The sequence below is a fragment of the Erinaceus europaeus genome, chromosome 1 (assembly GCF_950295315.1).
Source record: "Erinaceus europaeus chromosome 1, mEriEur2.1, whole genome shotgun sequence".
Taxonomy (NCBI): Eukaryota; Metazoa; Chordata; class Mammalia; order Eulipotyphla; family Erinaceidae; genus Erinaceus; species Erinaceus europaeus.
In genome coordinates, this window is record NC_080162.1 from 126,764,859 (window position 1) to 126,789,140 (window position 24,282).

General features: G+C 37.3%; 1 protein-coding gene across 2 annotated transcripts in view; it reads right to left on the reverse strand.

Moving 5' to 3' along the window:
- The window catches only part of SLC30A8 (solute carrier family 30 member 8), a 40,495-nt gene that overhangs the window by 12,900 nt on the left and 3,313 nt on the right, over positions 1–24,282 (reverse strand). Inside the window, exons 2-4 of one of the 2 annotated variants that reach the window (XM_060203945.1) lie at positions 18,552–18,751; positions 8,233–8,379; positions 4,893–5,046 (exon numbers count right to left, since the gene is read on the reverse strand). In XM_060203945.1, the coding sequence (XP_060059928.1) occupies positions 4,893–5,046; positions 8,233–8,379; positions 18,552–18,751 (501 nt within the window). The remainder of the gene's footprint in view (positions 1–4,892; positions 5,047–8,232; positions 8,380–18,551; positions 18,752–24,282) is intronic. The other variant, XM_007516653.2, reaches the window with a different exon arrangement.

The following is a 24,282-nucleotide window of genomic DNA, read 5'->3' on the forward strand; positions in this document are numbered from 1 at the left end:
CTTCTGTGCCTTTCTAAAGCACTTACAACATGTGGTTAAAGTTCAAAAGAAGTTTCAGTCAAATAAAAATTGGACAAGATCTACTTAGAAAGTTAAGGTTGAGAGTACTTTGACCTCCAACTCCATCAGGATCCAGAGAAAGAAGAAAAATGGAGGGATATTTGGATGTAGTAATAGGTGTATATGTGACCTGGAAAGGAAGAGATAATTGGACCATAGGAAAAAAAAAAAAAGAGCAAATAAATACAAATATAGACAAATAGTTGTAGAAATAATATTTAGCCCATATCTACAACCTCAAGGGAACTCCCCCGTAGTTTACAATGGAGGGATTGGGGATTCAAAACTCTGATGGTGGGAACAGTGCAGAGTTATACCCCTCTTATCTTGTAATTTTGTAAATCAATACTAAATCACTAATAATAATAACAAAAAAAAATAAAGTTTAGGTTGAACATCAAGTTCCCAGGTGTGTGTGGGATTCAATTGGGAGTATCCTATATCTTCATGTGACCTTGACACAGCCTAGTTTACATATGAATCTAGAGAAGTAATTCATATTCCTCTTCTTCCAACTGCCTTGTAAACACATTACTCTCTTTATTATATATATATATCCCCAGTCATGACTGCATGGTATCTGTCTCCTAAAGGAGATGATTTGCATTGATCTTTCCTCATTTTTCCCTCCCAGTGAGAAGGTCAAACAAATATTCAAGTTAAATGTTGGTAATAGGAATCTAGTCAGTGACAGCAAATCAAACACCTCTCTTGCAATTGTTTAGCACACTCAACAATAATCCACCAACTCGTAGCTTGAAAACTGAGGCAGATACAAGATCTTTTCCAGAGTACATATCTTTAATTTTTTCCTCTAATTTCAGAGACACCATTGTGCTTTCTATTTAAAAAATAATAATAATAACAACTGTTTACAATGCTAATCTTTGGGCAATCAAAATAGCTTACTTGGACAGTCTTTCTACTTTGCCAAGCATAGACCCAGGATCAAGTCTGGTTTCCAATGTACTAGAGGAAGTTTCAGTGCTGTGGTATATTTCCATTTGTCTCTGTCTTCTTATATTAAAAAGTCAGTAAAAAAAAAAAAAAAAAAAGAGGGAAAGAGACAGAGAGATACCTGCAGCCCTGTTTCACCACTCGTGAAACTTTCCCCCTGCAGGTGGGGAGCAGGGGCTTGAACTTGCAACCTGGCCCCTTCTTAATTTACTGTTCAACCTAAGAAAATACTTTGTTTTTTAGCTGAACTATCAGATAAATGCTTTTCATGACTTGTATTTAGAAAGCTTTTTTTATAAACATAAGTTAATATGTTGATCTTGAAGCATTTTGATCACAATCCATGATCCATTTTGTATCTTATTCCTCGGTATGCTTTCATTCCCTGCCAGTTGTTTTTTATGGTAAAAGTGTTATTAACATAGGTTCTAGAAGTTCATTCTATCTCAACCTCTATCTCTATCTCTTTCTATATCTCAGTCTCCCTCTTCTTTCTTTTCTTTTTTTCCCCTCCCTCCCTCCTTGTTGATATAAGTCCAAAGTAACTGAAGGGATTTCAGTCTGTAAGACCCAGGTGCATTTCTATTAAATAGGTATAAGATTTCAAATAGAAAATAGTTTGAAATCGTCAAATCAGGAATAATCTTCCCCCTCCCCTCAGTTTTCCTGGCTCATCTACAGCAAAACTGGATTGAAACAAGATGTTCCCTTTTGGATGCTCTTCAGATGGGACTAAGAAATGAGTGGCTTCTGAGTTCCCATCTCCCCCCACAAAAAAACCCCTCCTCACTTCTCCACCCTCCATACCCCTTGGTAACCTCTCAGAGAGCATCCTGGAAAGGCATAAGTATAGAGACAATAAAAAATGTCACTGCTTCCCAAGGGTAGGGGATGTGGAGCAATGAACAGATGGGGTAAAGACAAAGTATTAAAATTACTCTGTGATCCTATGATCATGAATACGTCACAGATCTATCAAAGCTTTGGAATTGTACAACACTGGATGGTCCTCATTGTCGGTTAGCATCTGTGTCAGTGTAAGTTTATCTCTTAAGCAACATATCCATTACTTTGGTTGGGATGTTGGCATAGGAAGCTTGATTAACGGCGTGCTAGGCACAGGGCTTGGGGAAATTGTCTGCCTTATACTTGATTTTTCTGTGAGTCTAAAATTGCACCCAATAGTTTTTAATATATATTAGGTCAGATTTATTTGTTCATTTATTTATTTGATTTTCTTGAGAATATAGTGGTTTACAGTTTAGTCTTGAGCACACAGGCAAGCCCCAACTCTCCCCTAGGAGACACACCAGGACCCAGTGTCTCTTCATTCTGTCCTTCCTCTCCTTGCCTAGAGTTCTTTGGTGCAGTGTGCTACACCCAGTCCACCTTGTTTTACTATACTGTTATTTGTTCTCAACTCCTACCTATAAGTGAGGTTATTTAGTATCTATCTTTCTGGCTTATCTCACTCAACATGATGCCCTTAAAGGAGATGGCTTCATCATTTTAAAGAGCTGCAAAGTACCCCATTGTGTATATGCACCACAGCTTCCTTAGCCTTAAGGGTTGGGCATTTTGCTGTATGTAAGTTATACTTAGGGAAAAGTAATACTATATCTTGTAAATGTATACATATGTATAAAACCCCAAAACACTTTTTCAATATGCTAGTATGAAATAACACTAGTACATCAGTGAAAACTATTAGATGACAAATAAATTAACTTATAAATGAAAAAAAAGTCAGTGATGACAACAGCAAAAAGTATAACTAATCTTCTATCTCTGCTGTTTCTATTTGCATATATAAATCTATGTCATCAATATATCATGTTGCTTTGAAAGACAGATGATCAGCAGATGATGTGTGAGTTTCTTGTAGCTATAACAGATTACCACAGAGTACTTGTGTATTAAAAATAACAAACTCATATACTTTCAGTTCTAAAAGTGAGAAGTCTTAAAATGTATCTACAGGTCTATATTCCTTACTTGAGGCTTTAAGGGAGATTTTTTTTTTAACCTTTCATAACTCCTAGAGATGATTTACATAATTTGGTCACAAATCCTATATCCATGTTTAAATCCAGTAGTACAGAATAGAATCTCCTCTTTTAAGTCACACTTCCCAGGATGGGGGTATATAACATAATGATTATGCAAAGAGCGTCTCATGCCTGAGGCTCTAAAGTCCCAGGTTCAATGCCCTGCACCATCATAAGCCAGAGCTAATCAGTGCTCTTATTAAAAAAAGTAGTTAATTACATGGAAAAAAATTTTAAGGTCATACTTCCTTTTTACAGTTGCTCTTGTGGGTGCCTTTAGTTTACCTGAATAATTCAGAAAAAAAATCTCAATCTTAATTATATTTTAATGTTCCTTTTATCATGTAAATTAACTTACTTAGAATTTTCAAGGATAAGAACATGGGATCCTTTCAAAGGTAATTTTGTCTGTCACCGATCACAAACAGATCAGTGTTAACTAGGGTTCCCCAGAATCAGATTATAAAATAGGAAAGATCAACAAAAAAGGATAAAACTCAAAAGGCCAAGCCAAAGGATCAAAACTCATGTTTATAAGCAATTGTGCAGTTCATTGTGGGAAGAGAAGACCAATGACAATGGTCATGTGTCTAACAGGACATGATTACAAGTTATGGAACTACATAAGAAAATGTTCTAAGATCTACCCCACTAAGTAAAGACAGAAACAGGCTGCGAGTATGGATCTACCTGCCAATGCCCATGTCCAGCAGAGAGGCAATTACAGAAGCCAAACATTCCACCTTCTATACCCCCAAAAAGAATTTTGGTCCATACTCCTAGAGGGGTAAATAATAGGGAAGTTACCAATGGAGGGGATAGGACACAGACTTCTGGTAGCAGGAATTATATGGAGTAATACCCCTATTATCTTAAAATTTTATAAATTATTATTAAGTCACTAATTAAATTTTTTTTTAAATTTCCAGCAGGTGGAAAACAGAGTTTTAAGACAAAGCTTTAAGACAGGATTTTCACGCAATCACAATGACACACAAAAAAATGAAGGCACACTACTTTTGAGAGAAACAGATATGTTATTAGTTCTGCTAAAATATATAAAAATTAATCATGGGGCCAAGTGGTGGCACACCTGGTTGAGTACACATTCTACAATGCACAAGGACTGGGTTAAAGCCTACGACCCTCATCTGTAGGGTGAAAGCTTCACAAGTGGTGAAATAGTGCTGCAGATGTCTTATTCTGACTCTCTATCACCTTGGTATCCTCTCAATTACTCTCTGTCTCTACCCAAAATTAATCAAATATTAAATTGATATATATACATATATAGATGCTTCCAAAAATTTAATTATTATTCTATGAGAAAATTATGCAAGAGAATTCAAAACCAGAAAGTTTTAATGTACATAGCTTCAAATTTCCAATCCAACCCAGCTCTGCAGACATTTATAATGTGCTCACATTCAAAAACTGAACAGAAGTTAGTTGATTTCCATGTGGACTGTCAACATGTATGGCAGAGGAATAGCTAGGAGCCCTATTCTCAACCTAGTGTATCTAAATTCAAATCCTGGCTCTGAACTACCTAATTGTCTATTTAACCTCATTGAGATTCAGTTTCCTAATCCATAAAGTAAAGGCAACACTGAGCTTGATAATCTCAGTATCAGAAGTTCTCTGACACAAAGGAAGTTACTGGAAGCCATCATTAAAACATATTAGAGCTTGAACTAGTTCAAGCAGCCTTATTTTTAATTTAGCAGCCATTTGAACTTTCTGATGTGTCTTTGTCACCCTCAAACATGGGGGAAAAAAACAGACAAAATCCCCCACCTCTTGGACAGTATATGTGGGGTGACTTACATGACATTGGCCACCACAGCACAGCCTGACACGATGATCATCACAGTTGCCTGGATGTGGTAATCGGGGTATAGCAGACGCTCACAGGCCAGGTACACCAACACACCAGTCGCCACCCAGATGCACAGGATGGACAGCAGGGCACCAAGGGTCTCTAGGGAATCAAGCACACAGACACCCATACACAGAGAACATGTGAATCACCTTAACCTCTGCAAGTGTCTCTTAACATTAATGTTTTCTCCTCCCTGGGAAGTTACGGGGGTAGGGGTTACTAATTCACTGGGTAATTTGCAAAGCAGATGTGTGGATAGGTTTTAGCACTAAGTTGAGGCACCTGAATGTGGCATTCATAAAATGCCAGTGTCTGAGTTCATTATGCTCCATATTACTAAGTCCCAGAAAATCTTTTATGCCTATTAACTGCAGCTTGCCCTCTGTTTTCCTCAGGGATTTTCATTTAAACAGGTGCTAACATGACTGAAACTTATTAGGAGATGAAATAATGAAACACAGAGTTAAAAATGCGTTTAGTAACTCTTATTTTTGCCAGAAAACATTTGTAACTTGCTAGTACCAAGACCTTCTGTGGAATAAACTGGTGAACCCAAAGCATTGTAAAAGCACAGGCAACCTCAGAATTTTATCATTTCTATAACTACATTTTCTTTCCTTTTAAAAGATATATACTTATTTGTTAAAATAAGAGAAAAAAAATTTCCTACTAGGACGAGAGGAGGAGAGGTACACCAGAGAACCACTCCAGTACATACAGTACTAGAGATAAAATTGAGAGCCTTCATTTAATATGGTGGCCTCTTTGGTCACTATGAGGCCATGCCATCACCTGGGGCCCTAGTCAAGGAACCCTAGTACAGTCCCATGGATATACTGGGCCTAGACTACTTTTTTTTTTTTTTTTTTTTTGCCTCCAGGGTTATTGCTGGGACTCGGTGCCAGCACCACAAATCCACTGCTCCTGGAGGCTATTTTTTCCCATTTTTGCTGCCCTGGTTGTGGTTGTTATTGTTGTTATTAGGACAGAGAGAAATCGAGAGAGAAGTGGAGGACAGAGAGGAGGAGAGAAAGACGACTGCAGATCTGCTTCACCAATTGTGAAGTAACCCCCCTTGCAAGTGGGGAGCCAGTGGCTTCAACCAGTATCCTTACACCAGTCTTTGTGCTTTGTGCCATGTGCTCTTAACCCACTGCACTACAGCCCATCCCCAGGCCTAGAACTCTAATAGACCCCTCTCTCCGTCATCATTGGTCACTTCCATCAAGAACATCATCATAAGCCCTTTTGTAGGCTTTTCCAGGACCTTGCCCTCACTATAGAGCAGCAATGGTAGGGGCTGTTCCACTTTCTGAAGGGAGGCTGGGTCATCCCACGCTGCCACTTATGGAAAACTGGTCCTGAAATGAGTACAGCCTAGAATTTTCCTAGCTATGACCATGAAATTTGAGATCAGACTAACAGGGACACAAGAGATTACACAGGCTCTTGTGCTAAATATGAATATATATGGGCCCTAGTCAGATAGATAGGGTTTATAGCTAATTATATTTTTCTTGAAGTTTGGGAGCTACTCTCTGCCCTAATTGCACTTTCTAGTTCTATTCTCAACTCTGACTACATCTTTCCAGACACTATTTTTAGCCCACCTCCATGTTAACTAAGACAAAAAAAAAAAAAAATCACTGAAGTCATGGGCCCCTAGGAACATAACCTAAAATAGACTTCCTAGCTTCTTTCCACCCTAAAGTCCCTATTCTTACCTTCTCTATTCTTACTTTCTGGTTCCCATTTATTAAACATTTTGTCCTGCCTCATAAATTACTGCCTTTCAGATACCAAGTTGCAGATGTTACTATTCTGTCCTGAACTCCTGGGCAGACGACTTCATAATCAATGTGCCATGGAACCTCATCTCTTCAGAGCCCAATCTACTACTAGATACTACTATGTACTACTAGGGAAAAACAGAAACAGGATAGGGATATAGATTGACCCAGCAACGCCCATGTCCAACAGAGAAGCAATTACAGAAGCCAGAACTCTTACCTTCCATAACCCCCCCAAAATTTGGTCTATACTCCCATAGAGGAGAGAAATGATAGGAGGAAGAAGACTACAGAGCTCTGAATCTCATTTCCATCAGGACCCAAAGAGAGAAGACAAAAAAAAAAAGTAAGGATATTCGGAAGCAGTGATAGGCATAGGTGTGACTTAAAAATGGAAGAGAAGCCAGGACTATAGAAAAAATGGGCAAAATATGTGTAGATAAATAGGTAGTTATAGAAATAATAGTCAGCCCATATCTGTGACCTTGGGAGAACCACTGCAGTTTCCCATGGAGGGAACAGGGACACAGAACTCTGGTGGTGGGAATTGTGTGGAACTTTATTCTTGGCCTACAGCCATACCACCCTGAACATGCCTGATCGTGTCTGAAATGGTACCCCTGCTATTTTGTAACCTTTTATAAATTAAATAATTAAAAATCAACAACAAATTAGGAGCCTCAGGCATAAAGCCTAGACAAAATCAAGCAATTGTGTCCTCTGACAGAACAGTTTCTAGGGTTAGTATGATAGTTCACCTTGGGGGCACATTTGTCTTGTACGTAAGAGACCCATGTTCAAGTCCAGCCCCCACAACAAAAAGGGAAGATTTGCTGCTGTGGTGTCTTTACCTCTCTCCTTCTGTCTCTCTGTCACTCTATCTCTCTCTGAAAAATATGACCCAGAGCAGTGAAGCCCAAATGACAACAACAAATAGGTTAAAGAAAATTGTCATTTTAAGAAAATTTTAAGGTTAAAGAAAATTGTCTTTCTCTCTTCCTCTTCTTCTTTTGTGGCTGATGACAGATGGAACTAGAGTTCAGCACAGTCATTCACTAAATAGCTATGTGTAAGCTGGAAAATCCGTATTACCCCCCCAACTCACCTCTTTAATTTTTAATTTAAAGTACTTTAATTTCTGCTACTCACTTGGGCTCTCAGTGTCTTACTTTGCAAAATATCAGAAACTTTACCCCATTCTCTCCTTCAGAGGAAGAGTAATTTACTAATAATATTACCCACTTACCACACACTGAGGTCCTTGGGTTGGGATGGCCAGTACAGTGATACACATGTTCTGTTTATCCCGTGAAGAGGTACCACCACTCATCTGTTCATTGAATGAATCCTGAGGACATATGTGCCCACATACTTACCTATTTTATTTTTTGCATTCTCTAAGGGATTTTCAAATGAGATCCTCCTTTTCCCTTTTCATTTCATCCTGGCTTGATGCTGGAGCACTACTTTGACATTAATATTCAGTGAACTATACCTGCTCGGTGCCATCCATAGGTCAGCCTCTTAGAAGGGGGCTTCGAAGACAGCCACAGGGAGAAGAGACTGAGCAGGAAACTAGTCAGGTCAATTAAGAGATGGGCAGCATCTGTGATGATGGCAAGACTCCCAGCAACATAGCCACCTGGAGGATGCAGAATGTTACAAAGCTTTCCAATCTCAGAGTGCAACCAGATTCCTGTGTGTGCTACCCTCATTGGTGAAAATGCACAGTCACACAACTTGAAAGGAGAAGGGATCTTAACATTTTCTGAATTTACCCCTTCTCCCTAATTTGACAAATAATTCAACTTGTCAGGTATTATGTTGTACTTAAACATGTAGAGGTGAATAATGAAGGAGAAGCTCTTCCTGGGAAAGCTAAGGTAAAGAAATTAGAACATTTGAAGCCCATTTGGAGAACATCCCAGTTAGACTGGGGTATAACTTTCAAAGGGGCAAAATGCAAACAGATGAAGTAAGGGAGGAGTAATACAGATTCCCTATTTTGCAGGTACGTTCTAATAGAATTCTTGCATGCAACAATACAATGAAGGATAGGAAGAGCCCAATTCAGGGTATCGTGCCCTGTTTTTCTCTTCATTTAGTATGTTTTGTTTTGTTTACTTTTTTTTTTTTCTGTATTGTTTACCAGAGCACTGCTCAGCTCTGGCTTATGGTAGTAGCGGGGATTGAACCTGGGACTATGGAGCCTCAGGCATGAGAGTCTCTTTGCATAACTATTATGGTATCTACCTCTGCCTGTTTTTTATTTGTTTATTTTGTTTTGTTTTGTTTTGTTTTCCCCTAGTCCTCTTTTAAGGAAAAGCCTCCAAATTAGAAGTCCAAGGAAAATTGTGTTTTCTCTTGCCTGAACTGGATTTGTTGTTTGGGTGCAGTAATAACCTTTATTGTTCTTACTACTTCTTCCTAGCAAAGTGCCTGTGCTTACCTATTGGTCCTGTCAGTTGCTGCCTATTGCCTTGTGTACCACAAAGGAACAGAGACTGTCAATCATCAGTTCCTCCATCTCCAGACTCACCTTGTCTCTACTAATGATTTAAAAAAAAAAAAAAAAAAAAATATATATATATATATATATATATATATATATATGGTTAATAATTTCAATAATCCCCACAGAGCACTAGCTCTAGCTGTAGTTAATAACTGGTTTGTCAGAGTTTAATGGTCCGAAGCAAAGTAGTCTTCTAGCTTGTTACTGAGCTGTCAGTGCAAAAATCAGAATGATGCATTAGCCCAAAAGCAAGATTTTGCTAACAAATCAGCTGTCCTTCTAATTATCCTCTAGCATTACCCTAACTGCCAAAGTTGGGGCCCAATAATCAAGTTGTGTTAACTAAGCATCCCTTGTGCAGAGAATGACTGCATGCAGATAAGCAGTATGGCACAAGCTTAGCAATGAAAGATGACGAAAACTGTGCTGGATTAACAACAGAGCCTAAGTCAGGCTCAGCTGAGTGAGGAGACAAGGATGAAGAAAGTAAAGTGTTGGAAACACCCTTTGAGGCAAGAGATGCCCCCAGAGGTATGAAGCGTTCCCAGAGGCAAGAAATGCCCTTTCGCCTGCTAGGCCTTGCCCTTTGAGGCAAGAAAAGCTCCCCTTGGCATCACACTGGTTATTGCTGCTCGCCTATTTTATTTTCCATGTCATATGCCAGTTCTTTTGAAAACGCCTGTACTATATACGTTTCTGTTCACCCCGCAATGGCCATTAGTTAAAAAGAAAGGGGGAATTGTTGGTATGCATGAGACCCCTTCTGTTTCATTTGGTTTAAATCCCCCCTGCTTAACACTATTCTATTTACATAACCACTTCATTCTATTTATATAACTGCTGTTAACAAGCACCTCCCTCCAGGGCATTGGTTCAATCCCCACTGTTTCATGATATGTTTTTGCTCCACCCCCCCTCCTTGTCACACCCTGATCCCTTCTTTATCACACCCTGATTTTCACCAGTCACTTTTCTCTCCACCCTCTCTATGTCACATCCTGTTTCCACCTTACTTGGCAAGTATATATAAAGACAGCATTGTGAGTTTTACAGTACTGTACCTTGAGTTTAGCTTAGCTCGTCTTAGATTGTGCTGCGTCCTGCATGAAAAAGAGATACTGCGTACAACCCAGCTATGAGTTCCTGGTCGTCTGTTACCCGCCCGTGAAGCCAGCCCGGAGAAAACAACATAACCCGTCGAAAACAACAGTAAAGGTTTGCTTTGGAAGAGATATAGTAGTATGGAGGCCAAGTTATTGACTACCATTTTATAACCATCAGAGCTACCTGGATCATCACTTGAGAAAACTGTAGGCAATCATACTGACCCCTATGGAGCAAACTGCTTATAAGAGGTAGTTAATGACTCAATGTGCACTTGTCTTTGAAAGTGTGGACACTATTAATGACTAATTCAATGCTCTTGCCAATATTTATTGAATGCTTATAGTACACAATAGAGAGGTAGGGTAAACAAAGACAAACAAACCATGGTCCTTCTGTTCAGTGATGCCATGTGCTAGAGCACCAGAAAGTCATTCTCGCCACATCTAGACACCTATCATGGGGAAACGAGGGGATGTACTCATGTGTCCACACAGTTAGTTGTAAACCACTAACTCCTCTCCCACCAATAAAGTATGCGGAATTTTATAAGGGACCAGGCGGTGGTGTACCTGGTTAAGTGCTCACATTAAAGTACACAAGCACCCAGGTACAAGCCCCTGGTCCCCACCTTCAGGGGGAAAGCTTCAAGAGTGGTAGAGCAGGGCTGCAGGTGTTTCTCTGTCTCTCCCTCTCTATTTCCCCTCCCTCCTCAATTTTTCTCTGTCTCTATCCAATAATAAATTTTCGGGGTGTCTCTCTCCTTCTCCGTCAGGGTGTCCTCCAGGGGAAAGGTAATGAGCTGGTTCTTTCTCGCTCACGACAGGGGTGACACGAAGTAAAAGACACCAGGGGACTCTTAGCGTGAATCTAGAATCTGAGTCCTTAGAGTCCCAGAATCCTAGAGTCCGTTTATTAGCAACGTGGACATGAGTTAAATAGAAAAGCAATGAAGTTAATTATTGTTGAAATATGACAGAAATTACAGGTTTCTTAACAGTCAGCATGCCCCTAAGGTAGGGGGTTGGTATGACAGGAATTGATGAGATACAAGACAGTTATTTTCCATAACACAAGCAACTTAATTATCCAAAGGTATTTGAGAGAAGCATAGGGGTTAAACCCGTAGGGTGAGACAGAGAGAAGATGAATATCAAAAGGCCATATAGTTTGGCACTTCTCTTGTCTGGGGTCTGAGGTATGTGATGAAGTGTGTGATAAGGTGTGTTCTTCTGTGATCAGAAGGTGACTTTGAATGAGTGAATCTGCGGCCATGTGGCCTGCAGTTAATGGAGGGAAGTACTGGGGTATCTGTGGGCCTGAGAGTCAAGAAGGAAAGAACCAAGTCTGAGTTTCCCCCCTTATGCTCACCTCGGTTGAGAGAGACTTACCAAGAGGTTATCTTCTCAGACCTCCATCCAAAGATGGGGGTGGTTCTCCCTAAGCTCTGTCAGGCTCACACATGTTCCCAACAATAAATAAATTAAAATATTTTTGAAAATTAAAAGAAATAGTCATTCTCATTGGGAATGCTGAGAAACTTTTATAGAAGAGATATTATTAGTTAGAAATGTGGTTTTTCAGGAAGAAAGAAACACATGAGCAAATATAGGAGAAATGGGGTTCAAGAGATGACACAGCCTTATGTTATGTGAGGTCCTGGGTTTGATTATTAGTACCACTACCACATGTGACCACCACAGATCACACCAAGATCACTCCATGGGTGGTGGTGAAGACTTTCTCTCCTTCTCTCTCTCTCTCTCCTTTAATACAAAATAAAAATTGGGCTCACCATTATTGTATGTGTGTAAGTCTAGGATTCATTCACAGACCATAAAGAAAAAAAATGAGATTAGATGAAGCTGGGGGCCTTTGTGATGGATGTATGTAACTTATGCCAAAGCATTTCAATGGTATCATTGAAATAAGATGATACATTTGATTTTGATACAAGATTGTTATGTAAAGTCTAAATGTAAGACTTCATGAGAGATTTTCCCTCTTGGAATATGGAAGCTGACCTGGAAGCAGAAGGAGCTGGAAGTTAAGACATTAACAACCAAAAGCAAAACAAATTATAGTAGAGGCATCAAGTAATCTTGTGGAGGACACACTTCTTTGATTCCTTGACAAGATAAAGATGCTGGGTAATCCGTTCCTCCAGGACAGTGGAGAAACAGAAATGTCAAGAGTTCTGGAAACAGACTCCACTTATGTCTGGTGATGAAGACAAGAAAGCCATTGGGTCTGTGTCCCGTATTAGCCTGATATTTAGAGAATTGGTTAAAAATACACATGACTTTTTTTTCCAGAGTACTGCTCAGCTCTGGCTGATGGTAGTATGGGGAATTGAACCTGGGACTTTGGAACCTCAGGTATGAGAATCTCATTGCATAACCATTATGCTATCTACCCCCATCACAGGAAATGTCCTATGGAGAACAGGTATATACCAGCAAGAATGAAATAAGTAAATGTTAATCTGACAGCATTTAGCCTTGTCTCCCACTATCAGGTCAACTAGTGTGTACTATTCACTCATATATTTAACTTATTTGTGTTACAAATAGCACTTTTTTCTACTACATAATGTGCAATGTCAAAACCCATGGAAACACTATTTAACATTTTAAATACATCACAATTTGCATAGTAATGCCCAGGGATTATAAAAAATTGATGTATATGTAAGAATTTTGGTATCAGTTTCTTTTTATTTCAAGAACCTTGAAAAATGTAACTGGACTGGGGAGGTAGTACAATAATGGTAACATACCAGATTCACATGCTGAAGACCCCAAAAGGTTCCAGGTTCAAGTTCTGTCACTACTATATATCATAGCTGGTCTCCTCTCATTTTCATGAGAAATCAATTAAGTTATTAATTAATAACTATAAGTTATAAATCAATTGAGTTATTAATTAATCCTAGCAAGAGATAATCTTGATTCTTTTTTTTTATTCTAGGACCTAAATTAACAAGATTTTTTAAAAAATAACTTTTATGGGAGGAGGTAATGGCTTAATGTGCAGTCACTGACACATGGGTACAATTTCTCATCTCCCTATAAAAGTTCTCTGCAGAACACTCTCACTCACAGTTTACATCATTTCACAGCCTCATATGCCAAGACCCCAAGGTTTTCTCTTCAGTCTCACCTTTCCCCTCCTTCCCCAGAGTCCTTTGCTGTGATGCAATACACCATGCCCAGACCAAGTTCCATTTTGTGTTCTCCCTCCCTGTCACTATTTAAGTTCTGCCTATAAAGTGAGATCATTTGTCCTTCTGTTTTTGCCTTATCTCAGTTAACATGATGTCTTCAAGTTCAAACCAAGATGACTCAAAGGAGATGAATTCATCATTATTAATAGGTGAGTAGTATCCCATCTTGTATTTATACCACAGTTTTTAGCCACTTATCTATTCTTGCTCATTTAGGTTGCTTCCAAGTCTTGGCTATGAAAAATGGTGCTGCTGTGAACATAGGTGCACACAGATCTCTTCTGATAGGTGTTTATATTTCTTTTGTGTAAATCCCCAGGAGAGAAAATGCTGGGCCATAGGTCTATTTCTAGTGTTCTGAGAAAGGAGATCCTTGGTTCTAGCACGATATTACTCAGCTTATTAGTAAAGCTTATATTTATCACACTATCCAGAAATATCTGTCTGTAACTAACAGAGAAATATTATTATTAAATCAGGTTATTGGGAGGATAATGATTTATAGTCAGTTATTGACACCTGCATACATGTTCTCACCTCCCTTGGTGGGTAAGTCTTGCTAGGTGTCACTTGGTGGTTGTCTGTCACATCCGTCTTAGGTCCTTTCTCACTATCATGAATTGGATCTTATGCCCACCCCCATTCCGAGATTTTTTTTTTTTTACTCTAAGATACTTAGGAATTTTCCTAGTCTTTTCTCAACTCTATATTCCTATCTCACAGTCTAGCACTTTTTTCATCCTTCATTAACTCCTCTAAATAGTCCTGTTTCAGGACATCTTTTTCTAACTATTCTCCCATCCTAGTACTAACCAGGCCTGACTGCACTTAACTTCCAAGATCAGACTAGATCGGGCATGTTCAGGGTGGTATGGCCATAGACTAACCATTCTCAATGCCTTTCAATAGTGATCATATTGAACTGATTTCTCAGTCCATGTATATTCATTTTTACTAATAAAAAGTGCATGTTTATATCTGCACGATATCTCCTCTATGATCTTTTTTTTTTAATCGTTGTTGTGGTTATTACTGTTGTTGTTATTGATGTCATCGTTGTTGGATAGGACAGAGAGAAGTGGAGAGAGGAGGGGAAGACAGAAAGGGGGAGATAAAGATAGACACCTGCAAACCTGCTTTACTGCTTGTGAAGCAACTCCCCTGTAGGTGGGAAGCTGGGGGCTGAAACTGGGATCCTTATGCTGGTCCTTGCACTTTGCGCCACCTGCGCTTAACCTGCTGCGCTAACACCTGACTCCCCTCTGTGATCTTTTTACAACTAGGAATTTTCACCATCAGTCAGAAAGAAACCCAGTTCAACAGTTTTGAAAGCCCATTAGCATAGCACACATATTCATACATACCACCTTCTTCATGTCCTTCCTCTCCACTGTGCAGTCATTTGTCCTATTTTTGGCTTATCTCAATTAACATAATGTCTTCAAGTTCAAACTAAGATGACTTAAAGGAGATGGCAAGTTTTATCTCCTAATAATGCTTTATGATCTGGCTTTCCCTTGACCCTTAATGTCAGTTACTTCCCTAAGTTTACAGGATGAATCCAGATTCCCCAACCAAGTCTCAAGGCCTTAAATGAACTAACAGCTACCATTCTAGTCTTATCTCTACTAGTGGGGCTTTAGCCTATATTCTACAAAACTAGAATTATTAGATAGGTTATTCAGTTGTAAGTCATAAGTGCCTAACTCAAGCTATATCTTGAATTCCCTATACAACTGGAAAACTTAGAATTTCTTCCAGCTATAAGTCATAAATGCCTTGCTCAAAGTAACTTAAACAACAATAAATTGAAATTTTATTGGATCAAATGACTGAAAACAAGTCCGGGTGAATTATATCAGACATGCTCAAATCTTAAACATTTTACAAGTTCTGATCTGTCTTCTACTATTGCTATTTATTATCCCACTAAAGAATGACTTACTCCTACCAGCAAAGAAATGAAGCATCTAGAAACTCATCTTTTAGATCATCTCAGCATAGCAATTTAGAGTAACAGTTTCCTTATTTGAAGACCTAAAATCTCTGATCAATGTAGTTTGGTGTCTCACACTCAGCCTTACCTTTAAGCATGAGGTATTTGGGCCAACAAGAACAGAACTGGAGCCTTGTTGTTAGTTAAGAGAAAGTTTGCTGAACAGGCACTGCCAGTCCATTTACAAATAATGGCACCCAAATCTGGCTACACTTGAGCCCCTGGCAACCACACAGGAGAAGCTGGAGGTTGAGGGGAGGAGAGGAGGGAAGCTTCATGAGCAGTGGAGTGGTGTTGGAGTTCCTTTATCTCTCTCTCTACCTTACTCTCCCTGTCTTTATCCTCTGTCTAGAGGAAGGGAAGAAACAGCTGCTAGGAACAGTAGTCATGCAGGCACTGTATCCCAGCAATAATCCCAAAGGCAAATAAATAAATAAATAAAGCTAGAACAAAATTTGTTAACGTGATAATGTAATAAAGACATCTAACTGCTCAGAAGCACTTAACAAATTTTTGAACATGAGATATGACTTAGCATATGCTATTATTTAACATAATAAAATGAGAAACATGGAAGATATAAATATTGAAAATAATGATAAATGTGTCTTTTCCACAATAGAAGAACATATCTTCTGGAAAGCAAATGATGAATGAGAGACAATGAAAACTGACTGACCTACATTTATAATAACATTAAAAACTGTTGAGTGCAAAATGAGTATAAGAAAGAAACTTTCGGGAGTCGGGCTGTAGCGCAGCAGGTTAAGCGCAGGTATACAGGCATCTATCTTTATCTCCCCCTCTCTGTCTTCCCCTCCTCTCTCCATTACTTTCTGTCCTATCCAACAGAGACATCAGTAAGAACTACAACAATAAAAAAGAAAGAGAGAGAGAAAGAAAGAAAGAGAGAAAGGAAGGAAGGAAGGAAGGAAGGAAGGAAGGAAGGAAGGAAGGAAGGAAGGAAGGAAGGAAGGAAGGAAGGAAGGAAGAAACTTTCCAGTATACCAAAAATAATTGGGAGTCTGGTGGTAGCGCAGTGGGTTAAGCGAACGTGGCACCAAGCGCAAGGACCAGAGTAAGGATCCGGGTTTGAGCGCCCACCCCCCCAATCCCCACCTGCAGGGAGTCACTTCACAAGCAGTGAAGCAGGTCTCTAGGTGTCTTTCTATCCTCCTCTCTGTCTTCTCTCCATTTCTCTCTGTCCTAACACCAACGACATCAATAACAACAACTACAACAACAATAAAAAAGGGCAACAAAAGGGAAAATAAATAAATGTAATCTAGAAAGCAGGACAAAAGAAGAGGAACATCTAAAAAACCAGGCAGGGGTGCTACCAGTTGAGTGCACATGTTACAATGTGCAAAGATGCCAGTTCAAGCCCCCCCCATCTCCACCTTCACGCGGAAAGCTTCACAAGAGATAAAGCAGGGCTACAGGTGTCTCTCTGCCTCTTTCCTTCTCTACCACAGCTCTCCTCTCTTAGTTTCTCTCTGTCTCTTTCCAATAAATAAATAAAAATATTTAAAAAGGGAAGAAAAAGAATATGTACTCACAGATATAAAAAACAAAGGAAACCAGATAGACAATTATAAATATAAGTATCTCTAGGAAGAAATAGATGGTCTGAGTTGAAACAACTAGTAAGAAAACTAAAGCAGTAAAATCTTGAAAGATGTATTATAATAAGTAGGAAAATGTCTCATATTTGTTGATATAAAGGATATTTAATTACTAAAAATAACAAAATATAGTTGTTTTCTTAGTAAGAAAGATAATTTTAAGTTCTAAAATAGTAAAAGATTAGTGAAAAAAATTAAATGAAATATTTGATACAATTAGTCATATAAAACTGAAATTTTATTTAGGCAATTAAAAATTTTAAAAGTCAATGACAGGAAAGTAGGAAAGTATGTGCAACAAATTTAACAAAAGTTTAATATCCTAACTATATCTAAAGACCCCAGCGATCAAGATAGAGGCTTTAAAGTTGTCTAAAACACAGATAGAACTAGAGTTTACTAGCAAGCATGAAAAATATCCTAAGAAGTGACTATTATAATAAATCTTATCTACCTGTACATTAAGAAGGAATTTAAGAAGATAAAGTCATGCAAAGAGTTGGGAAGAAAAATACATTTTGTATAGAGCTGGTAAACAAATGAACTGTTTCAGTCTTTCTATATAGAAGTTTGGCAGTACGAGTCATGAAAAAAATAAAAAGCAATAAATTTTTTCCACTTCTAGGAATCTCTTAGAATGGATTAACAAAAAAAAAGAAAGAAAAAGAAAAAGAAGAAGCAGAAGAAAGAGAGAAAGAAAAAGAAAGAAAGAGAATGCTTCAAGAGTTTTTACTACAATTTTGTCTATGAATAGAAAAAAAACTGTAAATTTAAACTAGTAGATAAAATGGTTATATAAATTTTAGTGGAACATATTATAGAAGATTATTCTGGCATAAAAGCATTTCTGAATGTTATTGATGATATAGTCAAAACATTCACTATACTCTCAATTGTGCTTTAAAAAATAACAACTGTGAACTATGAAAGAAAATAAATTGTATAAAAATACTCCAAGATGTTATTGAAACCTTTCACTTAAGTGTAGGATAATAATGAATCTTACTTTGTTTCCTTTCATTTCCCAATGTGTCTCCAATGTGCATACAGATATTTTATACTTACAGAAAATGTTCAAGTATGCTTTAAAAAAGTAAAAGACTCTGGGGTAGGTGGGGGGAGAATACAGGTCCTGGAAAAGGATGACAAGAGGGCTTAGTGGGGGTTATATGTTATGTGGAAAACTGAGAAATGTTATGCATTTACAAACTATTGTATTCGCTGTCAAATGTAAAACATTAATCCCCCAATAAAGAAAAAAAAATAACTTAAGTTGCTCTCACAATGTAATACAGAATTTTGGCTGGTTGCTTATTGAATCAGAGAAGTCTTCAGGAGAAATACTCACCCACAACCTCTGCAATCATGAAAATAAAGCAGATTGCCGAAGCAGCGCTGAGTTTCCACTTGGCATAGATTTGCTCGTTTGCCCTGTTTTCCCTAGCCTTGGAGTTGCTGTGGCAGTGATAGATGGCTCCTGACTTGAGCTCCTCTGGCTTCTCTCCAGGACATTGATTGTTATTCAAGGGTTTCTGCTGGAACCCCACACTGTGGGTGAGTTAGACAGAAGTAAAAAGTGAACACAAGTGCACACTGAACACTTCCCTGCTAGTCCTCTTTAACCATCAACCACAAAGAGGACATTCACTCACCAGCTAGGAATTTATCAATTACAACTTCTTCTACAGAAATACCGGTATCAGAAACAAACAAGAAATTCCCTCTGGGATGATCAGCTACCACAAGTGCTGCTTTCAGTCAAGTTCTTATTTAATATACACTAGCAGTAATTTAAGACATCAAAGAAAAATGAGAAAAGAAACAGATACACTTGGATGCAATTTCTCCTCAGCTACTTCACTTTGGAAAACAAACTGGAACACCGCTGCAAATTCAAAGAAAAGGAGTGGATTTAAATATGTTTATATGAACCAGTCTGATGACTCAAATACCTACCAGTTATTACCAGCCATACTCTTCACTATAATGTTGTTACAGCACTTTTCTTTCCTGGGACAATACAGACCCTTAGAAAACTTAGCACAACTTTGCATAAATTCTTTGTTAGTCAAAGTTATAATGGCAACTGAAACTTACACTTCCTAAAGGAGGTGCTCTTATCTATTCTGCTCAAATAAAAAAGAACTATTAGAGTAATTTGTAGAACTACAGAATTTCAAACATGAAAGGAGTAAAGATAGCATTTAAGGCAATCCCATAGTTTCTTAGCTGATGAAATAAAATTCAGAGAGATGAAGTAATTATTCGAAGTTAAAAAGTTAAATAGTCAAGAAACAGCAGTGCTGAAATTCCCAGTCATGTTTTTTTTAACAATGCCAAATTTTGTTTGCTTTTCTAAACATCAATCATGACACCAAAAACCAATCTTTCCTGATGCAAATGTGAATGTCCATGGTTCCTGAACTAATCAGATTTGATTTTAATGAACATATTAGAAAACATTAATTATATTTTTAGAATTAATTTTTTTACACTCATGGCTTTGAAAGTTATAAACAGAAATAAATTAGCATCCACTTGAGTTATTTCATTTGTCTTATCATCTGGAACTAAAAGCCTGGTAGGCTGGGCTTAGATTATGATGATAATTATGACTTTAATTATCATATTTGAATTTTCTGAATAAAATAGCATATTCATTATAGAAAATATGAAATTACAGAAAGCACAAATCAGGGGATGAACTGGTAGGTAACTCTACTTCCAAGAAAAGCCTACTTACTGATATTTTTTGTTTAGCTTTGTAATTTATAAATATTCTTCTTTTACACAGAGACTATAGTAATTAGAATGCTCTGTATTATTTAAGTTTTTGTTGTGCTAACATTGGTTTACCAAGATGTATGTTTCTACACAGGTTCAACCCCCTGGTTCCCACCTGCTGGTCCCCACCTGCTTTCACAGGTGGTAAAGCAGGGCTGCAGGTATCTCTCTGTCTCTTTCCTTCTCTATCTTCCCCTTCTTCTCCCAATTTCTCTGTCTCTATGGAATAATAAGTAAATAAAAATTTAAAAAATATATGCACAAAGTTTAGAAAGAAAACAGTCCCCAAGCTGTATGTTTCCATGGTGTCATTTTATACCTCTTCTTCATATATGTTACCACGTCATACCCACCATTAAGGCACCAATAACCTTCCAACAAAATCTGTTAGTGCAATCCTCATGAAAACGTTTGGAATTTTTCAAAAGATTAAAAGTCAGATTACCATATGACCCAACAATTCCCCTTATAGGCACCTACTGAAAGAACACACAAGCACCTTTCCAAAAAGATCTGTACATAAAACCCTGTTTGTGGCAGTGTTATTTGTGATAGCCAGTATCTGAATACAACCCAAGTGTTCAACAACAGAGAAGTGGTTAAAAAAAAATAAAGTCATATATACACAATGGAATACTACAAAGCTTTATTTCTGGGATTTCACTTATGTCCCATTCATCCCCGTGTCCAGTGATAGTCTAGTAACCATACTGTTTTAATTACAATTGTTTTGCAATATAAACTGAAGTTGGGGAGCATGATACCTCCTTTTTTTTTTCTTTCTTTTTTCTCAGAAGTGCTTCGATTATTTGTAATTTTTTGTTTGTTTTTATGATTCCACACAAACTTTTGGACAAGTTGTTTGATTTTATTGAAATCAGAGGAAAAAAAATAGAAAACATGAATACATTTTTATGATTGTGGACTAGTTCATGCTTTCTTGATACAACACCAAAAGCATATGTCATAAAAGAAAAAATGGACAAATTGGAAAGCATAGAAATTGGTCTAACCCAAGATCATAAAAATGTATTCATGTTTGCTTTTAAGTGTTTCATAGTTTCAGCTTTAACATTTAGGTTTATGATCCACTCAGAGATAAAAAAATTTAGTATGGTATGAGAAACTTGTTCAAGTTCATTCTTCCATATCTAAATATTCAATTTGGCTGGAAGCATTTGTTGAAAAGACTATCTCCCCCATTGAGTAATTCAGTGCATTTGCTGAAAAATATTTACCAAAACATATGAGGATTGATTTCTGAACAATCAAATCTATTTCTCTGCTCTTTTTCTATCTCTACGCCAACATCATACTGTCTTGACTATTATAGCTTTTGTATTAACCTTTCAAGACTTTTATTTTTCCGAGGTGGCTTCTTTTGCCCCTCAGGTACCTTCCGTTTGCATATTAATTGTGGGATTATCTTTTCAATTTCTTTTCAAAAGGCCCAGAGATTTAGAAGGGATTATAATAACACTCTAATTTGAATAATTATGTCATATTATTATTGCTTTCCTGTTCATAAATATGGGGTAGCTTTCCATGTAAACAAAAAACGAATTCTTCTTTAATTCTTTGTAAATTTCAACATACAATTTTTTCACTTTGTTAAATATATTCCCAAGTATGTCACAATACAACATATTATTATAAATAAGATTATTTTCTTAATTTCACTTTCAAATCTTTCGTTCCACTCAAAAATACTATTTTTATAAATTTATCTTTTACCCACAGTCTTACTAAATATGCTTATCAATTCTAAAGATTCTTAGAGGTTCCCTTAGGAGTTCTGAACTTTTTTTGTTTTATTTCTATTTTGCTTTTACCAGAACATTGCTCAGCTCCAGTTTATGGTGGTGCTAGGGATTGAAAGTGGGGATTGAAAGTGGGCCCTTTGCTGTCTCAGGGATGAAAGCCTTTCTGCAGAACCATTATGTTTTCTCTTCATAGGATTTTTTTTATAAGCAAGTTATATAATTTGCAACTAAAAGAATTTTAATTCTTCGGTTTCTATTCTAAATAAATAATTTATTTATTTATGTATGTCCAGGCTAATTGTCCTAGCTAGAATGCTAGAATATAATGTTGGATAGAAATGATGATAATCTGCTGGTGGGAATGTAAATTTGTCCAACCTCTGTGGAGAGCAGTCTGGAAAACTCTCAGAAAGCTAGAAATGGACTTACCCTATGACCCTGCAATTCCTCTCCTAGGGATATATCCTAAGGAACCCAACATATTCATCTAAAAAGATTTGTGTATACCTATGTTCATAGCAGCACAATCTGTAATAGTCAAAACCTTGAAGCAACCCAGGTGTCCAACAACAGATGAGTGGCTGAGCAAGTTGTGGCATGCATATATATATATATATATATATGTGTGTGTGTGTGTGTATGTATGTATGTATAATGGAATACTACTCAGCTATTAAAAATGGTGATTTCACTGTCACTGTTTTCAGCCCATCTTGTATGGAGCTTGAAAAATTCATGTTAAGTGCAATAAGTCAGAAACAGAAGGATGAATATGGGATGGATTCACTCACAGGCAGAAGTTGAAAAACAAGATCAGAAGAAAAAGCAAAAGTAGATCCTGAACTGGAGTTGTTATACTGCACCAAAGTAAAAGACTCTGGGGTGGGTGGAGGGGGGGAGAGTATATTCCTGGAAAAGGATGACAGAGGACCTAGTGGGGGTTGTATTGTTATGTGGCAAACTGAGAAATGTTATGCATATACAAATAATTGTTCACTGTCAAATGTAAAACATTAATCCCCCAATAAAGGAAAAAAGAAAGAAAGAAAGAAAGAAAGAAAGAAAGAAAGAAAGAAAGAAAGAAAGAAAGAAAGGATGACAATGAATAGTCTTATCTTGTTCCTCTTCTTAACTGAAGTTTCAGCCTTTCACCACTAAGTCTGGTGTCAGCAGCAGATTGTCCACAGATTTTTCTCTATAAAGAAGTTCCCTTCAGTAGTCCAGGAGGTGGTGCAGTGATAAGGCTTTGGACTCTCAAGCATGAGGTCCTGAGTTCAATCCCCAGCAGCACATGTGCCACAGTGATGTCTGGTTCTTCTTCTCTCCTAACTTTCTCATTAATAAATAAATAAAATATTTTTTAGAAAAAGAAGTTTCCTTCACATGGTAAAAGCTATGGTAATCAAGTGTTGAATCATATCAGGTTTTTTTTTTTTTTTCTGACAAAAACTGAAGAGGTGGGAGTCTGGCTGTAGTGAAGCGGGTTAACTGCAAGGACTGGTGGAAGAATCCCAGTTCGAGCCCCGGTTCCCCACCTCCAGGGGAGTCGCTTCACAGGCGGTGAAGCAGGTCTGCAGGTGTCTATCTTTCTCTCCCCCTCTCTGTCTTCCCCTCCTCTCTCCATTTCTCTCTGTCCTATCCAACAATGACAACAACAATAATAACTGCAACAATAAAACAATAAGGGCAACAAAAGGGAATAAATAAATATTTTTAAAAATAATAAAAAAAGAAGAAAGACATATAAAAAGATCTGAAGAGGTGATCATATAGAGGTTTTTGTATTTTATTCTCTCAATGTGGTATAGATTGTCTTTTAGATTTTTCTCAAGCATGCAATATTGGGCTAAATTCCAATTTATCATAGTCCATATTTTTTATATGTATATTTGTTTGTTAGCATTTTTGAAGATTTTAAAATACATAATAATAAAGATTATCCTATAATACTTGTAATCTCTTCTTACATAACTACCAGTAAAATATGAGAAAAATATTTAAATAAGTCTAAGAATATTTGCACCCCTCTGCTCATTACATCATTATTTACAGTGGTCAAAATTTGGAAATAACTTAAGTGTCTAGTGACAGATAAATTGACAAGGTATATATACACAATGAAATTTATTTTAAAATGATGCAATGCTATCATTAGTAACACATAGATCTGGAAGTTATTAAACGGAATAAATCTGATGTAAAAAGACAAGTATAGTACCTATTCATATATGGAAAATAAGGAAACAAAGAAATAGAATAAAATTAAGGAAAAACAAGCTCATAGACCCTAAAAACAAAACAGTGATACCAAAATGAAACGAGATAGAGTGTGAGTCAGATTTGGAAGTCTGTTGCAAATATACAGGGTGAACTGGACATTTGGTGCCTATGAAACTGTAACACAGGTAGAAGGCAAATTATACTGCTGTATACATGGGACTTTTATAAGGGCACAGTCTAATGTTCAATAAAAATATAAATCTGATAAGTAGAAAATGTAGAAGGAAAGATAAAAAGGAGCATCAGGAAACA